Genomic DNA, 10,725 nt, shown 5'->3' with positions numbered 1-10,725 from the left:
ATCTATCTATCTATCTATCTATCTATCTATCTATCTATCTATCTATCCATCCATCCATCCATCCATCCATCCCATGACTACTTCTAATACCCTGGAGTGCTACACACACACACAAATAACATGCATGTACACATATATGTGCATACCTGGGTGCTTACATGGAAGTGTGTGTGTGTCTGTATATACATATATATTTTGTATTACTCCCCCTCAAATATTGGTATATTAAAAAAAGAGAGAACCACCTGGGGAAAAAACAAAGATCCACCAAGTCATATTATGCAGACGTGTGAACACCACATCCATAACGACACAGTTGGAGCCTCATATATCCTTAATACAGACACTCCACCTTTACTTGCAGAATTTACTCCTGACAAGGAAGGAGCCAGTGACAAACTGCCCACTTTAGGTTCGTGATTCCCAAACTCACAAAGTCCCACAGAGGGTTAATGAGAGAAGGGGGGTGAAAAGGCTTTGTGTCCTGAAGAAGCATACATGAATTTTGGAACATGCCAGGGTATAGGATATTGAATGTAACAGTGACTAGGAAAAGTCACCTGAATTTGGCTCAACAGAGACTGACTTGGCCAGGTAAGTGAGGGCCCTGTCCAGGCTGCTCAGAAGCAGCAATCAGCATGCGCAGGTGTGAGAACAGGGACTGACTTGGCCAGGTGAGCCGGCTCCCAGGACGCCTGGAACCTCCAATGAACCTGAGATGCCCCCCTCTACACTGCCACATCCTGCCAGGACTGTGGCCGCCCACCACTGGCCTCTGGGGCTGGCAGGACCACTTCCACCACAGGATTGAAGGCTTTCTTCACCTAGTTTACCCCTCAGTGCTTACTCTGTACCCGAAATCCTGGAGTCAAGACGCAGTCTGAGATCTAAAGGGTTTTTCTCAGCCTTGTAGTGAAGGAGGAGGGACCACCCTCCAAAGCTGGCTGCTTAGGCTAAGCGTGGAAAGTTCTGGTACCCAGAAATTGGCTCTGGGAGCGTGGGGTCCTGATGTGGGTTGGGGGTGGGGCTGTGAGAGAGCAGATGGGAGCAGGGCCTGGGGTCCCAAGACAAGCTTCTCTTCTCTCTGTGCTGCCACAGCCAGTTCTGTCTGGGGAGCTCGGAGGAAGTTCAAGTTTTAAGAGAGCAAAATGCGCCGGGCGCGGTGGCTCACGCCTGTAATCCCAGCACTTTGGGAGGCCGAGGCAGGCAGATCACGAGGTCAGGAGATCGAGATCATCCTGGCTCACACGGTGAAACCCTGTCTCTACTAAATATACAAAAAATTAGCCGGGCGTGGTGGTGGGCACCTGTAGTCCCAGCTACTCGGGAGGCTGAGGCAGGAGAATGGTGTGAACCAGGGAAGCAGAGCTTGCAGTGAGCCGAGATTGCACCACCACACTCCAGCCTGGGCGACAGAGTGAGACTCCACCTCAAAAAAAAAAAAAGAGCAAAATGCACACAGACCACGAACTCCCGCAATTTTTGCCCCTGGTACAGGGGGACCCTCCACCCCAGTGGGCCTGGAGATGAGCCAAGGGAGCTGCCTGGAGACTGCATAATGGCACTGCTCCAGAAAGGGCACTCAGGCTGGCTCCCACGCACTCTCTGAGTCCTAAGCAGCTAACTGCAGCACCATTTGTATGTTCCAAACACACCTAGACTGCATCCTGCTCTGTAGTCCAATGGCCTTGGCATCGCCCCAGCCCTAGAGTCCCACTGACCATCTCTGTCTGCAGCCACCACCTTGGCTGGCAGCTGCCAGCAAGGTCTAGGCATGAGCCATTGATAGAGACCCCACTATCCCTAGCAGAGTAGTGGCTGTGCATTTTCATGTGCCCTAAGGGCGGAATCCCCTGTCTATAGCCACTGCTGCTGTGTCCACCGGGTCTGAAGTATGTGCAAATCACACCCTCCCAGCTGGCTGCATATGGCTGCTGACACCAAAAGCAGGACCACTCTTCCCAGCAGCAGAGTCACAGTGCAGCCACTGCCGCCCTGACTCAAGCATTTTGCCAGGGGCTGGGGATCACACGCACCACCAGCGGACCTGAGGACAGGCCTGCGGAGCTGGACTCCACCATCCCCTGAGAGCCTGAGTATGCTGTCTGGGGGCCTGGGGATCACCCAGCCCAGTCCACCACCGCGGGCACCTGAGCACTCCTCTCAGTGGCCCGAGGTCACGCCCAGCCCACCTACCACTTCATCACAGCCGGCATCCACCTGTAGGTGCCACCTGCAGGGCTAGGTACTGACCTGCCTAGCCCATTGAAGCCACTGCCAACATCAGCACAGACTGCTTGTGAGTCAGAGGGTTGTCTCACTACGACTACTGCCATCACTCACACCACTCCTGCTGCCCAGGGAACTGAGAACCTGACTACCCATCTGGCCCACTGCTACTCCCAGTCCACTGCTACCCACCTGGCCCACTACCTGGCCTACTGCTACTACTACCAGAACTTGAGCAAGCTGCCTGGAGGCCCACGAATCAACCTACCTGGACCCACTAGTATCAGTGCCAGCATATACCACCTTGGGGCCCAAGGACAGGCATGCTCAGCCCACCACTGCCACCACTAGGTTCTGAGGACTGGCCTACATGGTATCCCCATCACCAGAAAAACTTTACCACAGCCTCTACTAACAACCATACCCTAAGTCACTGAGAAAATTAGACACCACTGGAGCTATTTACAACTGAAAAAAAAATCATATGGCCACTATGCTACTGCATGCACCCAGAATCAAAGCCAAAGTGCCCTACTCAACCAACACCATAGACACATCTTCAGGAAAATGCCCTCCCCTATGAAAGCAAGTTCAAAAAGGTCAAAGAAGTGACTGTTATGCCAGATGCACAGATATCAATGTAAGGACACAAGAAACATGAAAAAGCAAGTAAATATTATACCTCCAAAAGAGCACAATAACTCTTCAGCAACAGATTCTAATGAAAAACAAACCTATGCAATCTAAAAAAAGTATTCAAAATCATGACATTAAACAAGTTCAGTGAGGTACAAGAGAATCCAGAAAAACAATACAAAGAAGTCAGAAAAACAACTCAGAATATTAATGAGAAGTTTACCAAAGAATCAAAGTAGAAATTCTAGAATTGAAGAACTTCTTGAATAAAATAGAAAATTTATTCAAAAGCTACAACAATAGACTAGATCAAGCAGAAGAAAGAATTTCAGAAATTGAAGATAGGTCTTTTGTAATAACCCAATCAGACAACATTAAAAAAATAAAAAAAATAAATAAACAAAGCTCTTGTGACATACGGGACACCATAAAGCAATCAAATATTCAAATTTTTGGTGTCCCAAAGGTAAAGAGAAACTGAAGGAGGTAAAAAATCTATTTATTAAAATAACTGTTAAAAACTTTCCAGGTTTGGCAAGAGATTTGGAAATCCAGATGCAGGAAGCTGGAGAGATCTCCAAATAGATACAATTGAAAAAATGTCCTCTCCATGGCACATTAGAGTCCAATTGTCAAAAGTCAAAGACAAAGGGAACTCTGAAAACAGAAAAAAAAAAAACAACAACAATCTAGTCACTATTTATAAGAGAACGCTCATCAGACTCACAGCAGATTTCTCAGCAGAAATTCTACTGGCCAGGAAAGAATGAAATGCTACACTCAAAGAGCTGAAAGACAAAAATTGTCAGCCAAGGATACTACACTCAGCAAAGTTATGCTTCATAAGTGAAGGACAAATAAAGTCTTCCCCAAACAAGAAAAGCTGGAGGAATTGATCACCACTAGATCAAATCCACAAACAATGCTTAAGGGAGTTCTACACCTGGAAGTGAAAGGACAATTCTTCCATCATGAAAACACATGAAAGCATATATCCACTGGTAGAGAGCAAACATATTAAGGAAGAGAAAGGACTCAAATATTACAACTACAGAAAGCCACCAAACCACAATGATAATGAAGGAGAAAGAAAGGAATAAAAAATATACAAAACAACAAAAAATCAATTAATAAAATGACAGGAATAAATCCTCACATATTAATAATAACCTTGAATGTATATGGATTAATTTTCCACCTAAAAGATACAGACTGGCTGTTTGACTAACAAAACATGGCCCAGCTATATGCTGCTGACAAGAAATCCATTTTATCTACAAAGATACATATAGATTGAAAGTAAAGGGATACAAAAAGATATTCCATGAAAATGGAAACCGAAAGTGAGCAAAAGTTGCTGTACTAACAGCAGATAAAATAGACTTTAAGTCAAAAACAGTAAAACAAAAACAAAGAAGGTCATTATATAATACAAAAGGGATCAATTCAGCAAGAGGATATAACAATTCTAAACATACATGTATTCATCACCGGAGCACCCAGATATTTACAGTAAATGTTATTAGATCTATAAGGAAGAGATAGACTTCAATACAACAATATTTGGGTAATTCAACACCCCACTTTCAGCATTAGGCAGATTATATAGACAGAAAATTAACAAAGAAACAGTGAATTTAAACTGCATGTTAGCCCAAATGGACCTAACAGACATTTACAGAACATTTAATCCAACAGCTACAGAATATACATTCTTCTCATCAGCACACAGAACATTCTCCAGGATAGAACATATATCAGGACACACGAAAAGTCTCAACAAATATTAAAAAAATGGAAATCATATCAAGTATCTCCTCAAACCACAATGCAGTAAAACTAGAAATTGATAACAAGAAGAACTTTGGAAACTGTACAAATACATGGAAACTAAACAACATGCTCCTGAATGACCACAGGGTCAAGAAAGAAATTAGGGGAGAAATTTTAAAAAATTCTTGAAACAAATGAAAATCAAAGCACAAGACCAAAACCTACAGCAAAAGCAGTGCTAAGAAGGAAGTTTATAACAATAAACACCTATATCAAAAAATCAGAAACTTTCAAATAAACAGTCTAATGATGCACCTCAAGGAACTAGAGAAGCAAGAACAAGCCAAACCACAATTTAGCAGAAGAAAATAAACAATAAGGTCAGAGAAGAACTAAACAAAATAGAGACTAAAAAAATACAAAGAACTGATGAAATGAAAAAAATTTTTTATAATATAAACAAAATTGCTAAACCATTTGCTAGACTGACCTAGAAAAAAAAAAAAAAAAAAAAAGAGAGAGAGAGAGAGAGAAGACCCAAAAGAACAAAGTGAGGAATGAAAAGTAAGATATTACAACTGATGCCATAAAAATACCAAAGATCATCAGAGATTATTATGAACAACTATACGCTAACTGGAAAATCTAGAGGAAATAGATAAATTCCTAGACAGATAATTTACAAAGACTGAATCAGAAAGAAATAGAAAACTTGAGCAGACCAATAATGAGTAATGAGATTGAATCAGTATTAAAAAGCCTCCCCAAAAAGAAAAGTCCAGGTTTGGATGTCAGAAGAACTAATGATTCTCCTCAAACTATTCCAAAACACTGAAGGGGAGGGAATTCTCCCTAATTTATTCCATGAAACCAGCATTGCCATGATAGCAAAACCAGAAAAGAATGTAACAACAACAACAACACGGGCCAAGATCCCTGATAAACACAGATGCAAAAAACCTCAACAATATACTAGTAAACCAAATCCAACAGCACACAAAAAAGATGATACACCGTAATCAGGGATGCAAGGATGAGTCAACAAAATATACCACATCAACAGAAAGAACAAAAGCCATATCATAATCTCAACAGATGTCAAAAAAGCATTTGACAAAATTCAACATCCCTTCATGATAAAAGCAGTCAACAAACTAGGCACAGAAGGAACAGATCTCAACATAATAAAGGCCATACATGAGGAACCCATAGCTGACATCATACTGAATAGAGAAAAGCTGAAAGCTTTTCCTTTAAGATCTGAAATAAGACAAGGATGCCCCCTACATCACTCCTATTCAACACAGTACTGGAATTCTCAGCCAGAACAATCAGGAAAAGGGAAAGACATAAAAAGCATATAAACTAGAAAAGAGAAACTCAAACTATCCCTCTTTGCAAATGATATGGTCTTATAACTACAGAAACCTAAAGACTCCACCAAAAAACTCTTAGATAAGAGAAATAAATTCATAATAAATAGGTAAAGTTGCAGGATACAAAATCAACCTACAAAAACCAGTAGCCTTTCTATACATCAATAATGAACTAGCTGAGAAGAAAATCAAGAGGGCAATTCCATTTACAATAGCTGCAATAAAAATAAAATACCCAGGAACAAATTTAGCCAAGGAGTTGAAAGACCCCTACAAGGAAAAGCACACAGACGAAAGACATTAAAGAGGACACAAACAAAATGCAAATACATGCTGTGGTCATGTATCGGAAGAATCAACATTGTGACAATGCTCATACTACTCAAGGCAATCTACACATTCAATGCAATCCTTATCAAAATACCAATGTCATTTTTCACAGAAATAGAAAAGACAATCTGAAAATTTGTACAGAAACAAAATAGTGGCCAAATAGCCAAAGCAATCCTGAGCATAAAGAACAAAGCTAGAGGCATCTCACTACTTGACTTCAAAACACACTGCAAGGCTATAATAACCAAAACAGCATGGTATTGATATAAAAACAGACACATAGACCAATGGAACAGAATAGAAAACTCAGATATAAATCCAGGTATTCATAGCCTGGATAACTTTTGACAGAGGCACTAAGAACACATAACTTTTTACAGAGGCACTAAGAACACATACTGGGGAAAAGAACACCCCTGTAAATAAATGGTGCATTTATTTACCCTGGGTAAATAAATAAGTAAATATTTACGAGGGTAAATAAATGAATATCCATATGCAGAAGAATGCAACTGGACCCCTGTCTCTCACCATATACAAAAATCAACTCAAGATGGATTAAAGACTTATATGTATGCCCTAAATTATAAAACCCAGTAGAAGAAGACAGGCTTCAGGACATTGGTCCTACAAAGATACTGTAGATAAAACCTCAAAAGCACAGGTAATAAAAACAAAAATAGACAACTTAGAGTGTATTAAACTAAACAGTTTTTGCATAGCAAAGGAAATAATCAACAGAGTGAAGAGACAATTTGTAGAATGGGAGATAATATTTTGCAAACTATTTATATGACAAGGGATTAATATCCGGAATATACAAGGAACTCAAACAGCTGAACAGTAAAATAACAAACAGTCCCATCAAAAAGTGGGCAAAGGTCTACAGTAACCAAAACAGCATGGTACTGGTACAAAAACAAGACACACAGACCAGTGGAACAGAATAGAGAACCCAGAAATAAACCTGCACACCTACAGCCACCTGATCTGTGACAAAGCTGACAAAAATAGGTAATATGGAAAGGACTCCCTATTCAATCAATGGCGCTGGGATAGCTGGCAAGCCATATGCAAAAGAATGAAACTGGATTCCCACCTTTCACCATATAAAAAAATTAATTCAAGATGAATTAAAGCTGTAAATGTAAAACCTCAAACTATAAGAATCCTAGAAGAAAATCTAGGAAACACCATTTTGGATACTGACCTTGAAAGAATTTATGACTAAGTCCTCAAAAACAATTGCCAACAGAAACAAAAATTGACAGGTAGGACCTAACTAAAGAGCTTCTGAACAGTAAAAGAAATTGTCAACAGAGTAAGCAGATAACCTACAGAATGGGAGAAAATATTCACAAACTATGCATCCAACAAAGGCATAATCTAAGATCTAGAATCTATAAAAGAGTTCAACAAGCAAAAACCAAATAACCCCATTAAAAAGTGGGCAAAGGACATGAACAGACACTTTTCAAAAGGAGACATACAAGTAGCCAGCAGACATATGAAAAAAAGCTCAACATCACTAATCATCAGAGAAAATCAAAACCACAATGAGATACCATTTCACACCAATCAGAATGGCTATTATTAAAAATACAAAAACAAAAAACAAAAAACAAGAGATGCTGGTGAGGTCGTGAAGAAAAGGGAACACTTATACATTGTTTGTGGGAATGTAAATAAGTTCAGCCACTGTGGAAAGAAGTTTGGAGATTTTTCAAAAAAGAAAACTACCATTTGACCCAGCAATCCCTTTTCTGGGTATATATCCGAAAGGAGAAAAATTGTTCCACCAAAAAGACACATGCACTTGTATGTTCATTGCAGCACTATTCACAACAGCAATGACGTGGAGTCAACCTAGGTGCCCATCAATGGCAGACTGATAAAGACAATGTGGTACATATACATCATGAAATACTACGAAGCCATAAAAAAGAAGAAAATCATGTCCTTTGCAGCAACATGAATGGAGCTGGAGGCTATTATCCTAAGTGAATTAACACAAGAACAGAAAACCAAATACCGCATGGTCTCACTTAAAAGGGGGCGCTAAACATTCAGTACTCATGGATGTAAACATGGCAAAAATAGAAACTGGGGACTACTAGAGGGGGTGGGAGGGAGGGAGGCAAGGGCTGAAAAACTGTTGGGTACTATGCTTAGTACCTGGGTGCTGGGATCATTTGTACCCTAAACCTCAGCATCATGCAGTATAACCAGGTAACAAATCTGCACAGAGACCCCTGAATCTAAAACACAAGTTGATAAAGAAAGGAAAACAAAACATGGGCAAAGAACCTGAACAGAAATTTCTCAAAAGAAGACATACAAACGGCCAACAGGTAAATGAGAAAAATGTTCAATATCACTAATCATCCAAGAAATGCAAATCAAAACTACAGTGAAACATCCTCTTACACCAGTTGGAATGACTATTATTAAAAAGACAAAAAAAAAAAAAAAAAAATAGCAGATGCTGGCAATGATGCAGAGCAAAGAGAATTCTTATATATCAGTAGAAATATACATTAGCACAGTTATTATGGAAAACAGTATAGAGATTTCTCAGAAAGACTAAAAATTGAGCTAACACATGATCTAGTAATTCCGCTACTGTGTATTTTTCCAAAGGAAAGGAAATCAGTGTATCAAAGGGATAAGTGCACACCCATGTTTACTTCAGCACTATTCACAATAGCAAAGATATGGAATTGACCCAAGTGTCCATCAAGGAACAAATGAATAAAGAAAACGTGGTATACACATAACAGAATACTATTTATACTTGGACATAAAACAGAATGAAATTATGTCATTTGCAGCAACATGGATAGAATTGGAGGACATTATGTTAAGTCAAATAACCCAGGCACAGAAAGATAAATACTGCATGTTCTCATTCACATGTGGGAGCTAAAAAAGTTGATTTTATGGAGGTAGAGGGTAGAGTGATAGATACCAGAGACTGGGAAGGCTGTGTGTGTGTGCGGGGCGGGTAGGGGGAATGGAGAGAGGTTGGTTAATGGGTACAAACATACAGTAGATAGAAGGAATACGTCCTAATGTTCAACAGCAGAATAGGGTGACTATAGTTAACAATGCGTTGTATTTTTCAAAATAGCTGGAAGACAGGACTTGAAATGTTCCCAACACATAGAAATGATCAAAACTCCAAGTGAGGGATACCTCACATAATCTGACTTGATCATTACATACACATTCTATACATGCAACGAAATTTCACATGTACCCCATAAATATGTACAGTTATTAACTTACTCAACAGTCATTTATCAAGCACCTACTGTATGCCAAGTGCTTTACTAGGTGTTGACAATACCCGAGTGTTTTAGTTTTACTGTTTAGGGATGGTAGCCAGCCACGCTTCAATCCTGGCTCACTCTGAATATCAGTCTGTGTTGGATTTCCTTCTGGAAGGGACAGATACAGCCCAGGACAAGCTCCCATTAGGGATGACTGGCTGTAAGCCCTGTCAAAGGGAAACCTGAGGTCCTTCCCTTGGGGCAGGCAGGGCATACCATTCAAATAGGCATTCTGGATGTCGATGGCCTTGGTGGACTGGTCATCAGCTGAGCAGTGTGGGTGGTGGGTCGGGGCCACGAACACCTCGAGCATCCCTTTGGCAAGGCCCGGCTCGAACACCATGCTGCGGCTCCTCACACTCACGTTCTCGCAGCCTGGGTACAGGTTGTTGGTGCTCACTGAGACTGCAGCACAGAAAGGATCACATGAGTACTCGCAGGGGGCAGCGTGCGCCTCTCTCCCTCCTAGGCTGACCCTGAGGTTTCCTTATCTGGAGCACGCCTCTGTCCCCACCCCAACTCTGGCTTCAGGCTGAGTGTGTCTGCCCTCACACGCACAGAGCAGCAGTGTTCCCAGGGAGGCTGGGGGCTTTTCCGCTGGCTCCACCTCCCTACAACCCTTTTCTGCCCCGCCCTGTGCCTGGGTGGCTGGTCCTAGGGACTGTGTCTCTAGGCTGGCCTGCCATGTGATTTAGGGTCAGTCAAGGGGAGGCTGTGGAGAGGGCGGGAGGACGGAGGTCGGGTTTCTTCCCTTGTCACTTCCTGCTACTTCTCTGATACTCGCAGTCTCTGTCTGCCTCCACCTCCCGCTGAGCGACTTCTCTCTCTTGCACATGAGATTATTATTGCAGTGAAATGGAAAATGATTTCACACAGTAGCAGGCTATGGCATTAAATAACGCTGCATCACACTCTGTGAAAGCTCCTCCTTTCTGAAATTCCCTTGAAGGCCTTTCAGTTGTACTTGCAGCAAGTCTCTGCTTGAGGCCTTCTGATTTTAGCATTTCCTCGACACCTGCTCATCTTCCCCTTTAATAAAGAGAGTG

At 41.4% G+C, this 10,725-nt stretch overlaps 1 protein-coding gene across 5 annotated transcripts in view; it reads right to left on the bottom strand.

The window, feature by feature from the left end:
* Window positions 1–10,725, bottom strand: part of DAPK1 (death associated protein kinase 1) — a 212,160-nt gene that overhangs the window by 12,366 nt on the left and 189,069 nt on the right. For all 5 annotated transcript variants that reach the window (XM_026446963.1, XM_026446961.1, XM_026446962.1 and 2 more), the window contains exon 21: window positions 9,896–10,084. In XM_026446963.1, the coding sequence (XP_026302748.1) occupies window positions 9,896–10,084 (189 nt within the window). The remainder of the gene's footprint in view (window positions 1–9,895; window positions 10,085–10,725) is intronic.

Source organism: Piliocolobus tephrosceles, chromosome 14 (genome assembly GCF_002776525.5).
Source record: "Piliocolobus tephrosceles isolate RC106 chromosome 14, ASM277652v3, whole genome shotgun sequence".
NCBI classification, from domain to species: Eukaryota; Metazoa; Chordata; class Mammalia; order Primates; family Cercopithecidae; genus Piliocolobus; species Piliocolobus tephrosceles.
This window is presented reverse-complemented; position numbering and strand designations above follow the sequence as displayed.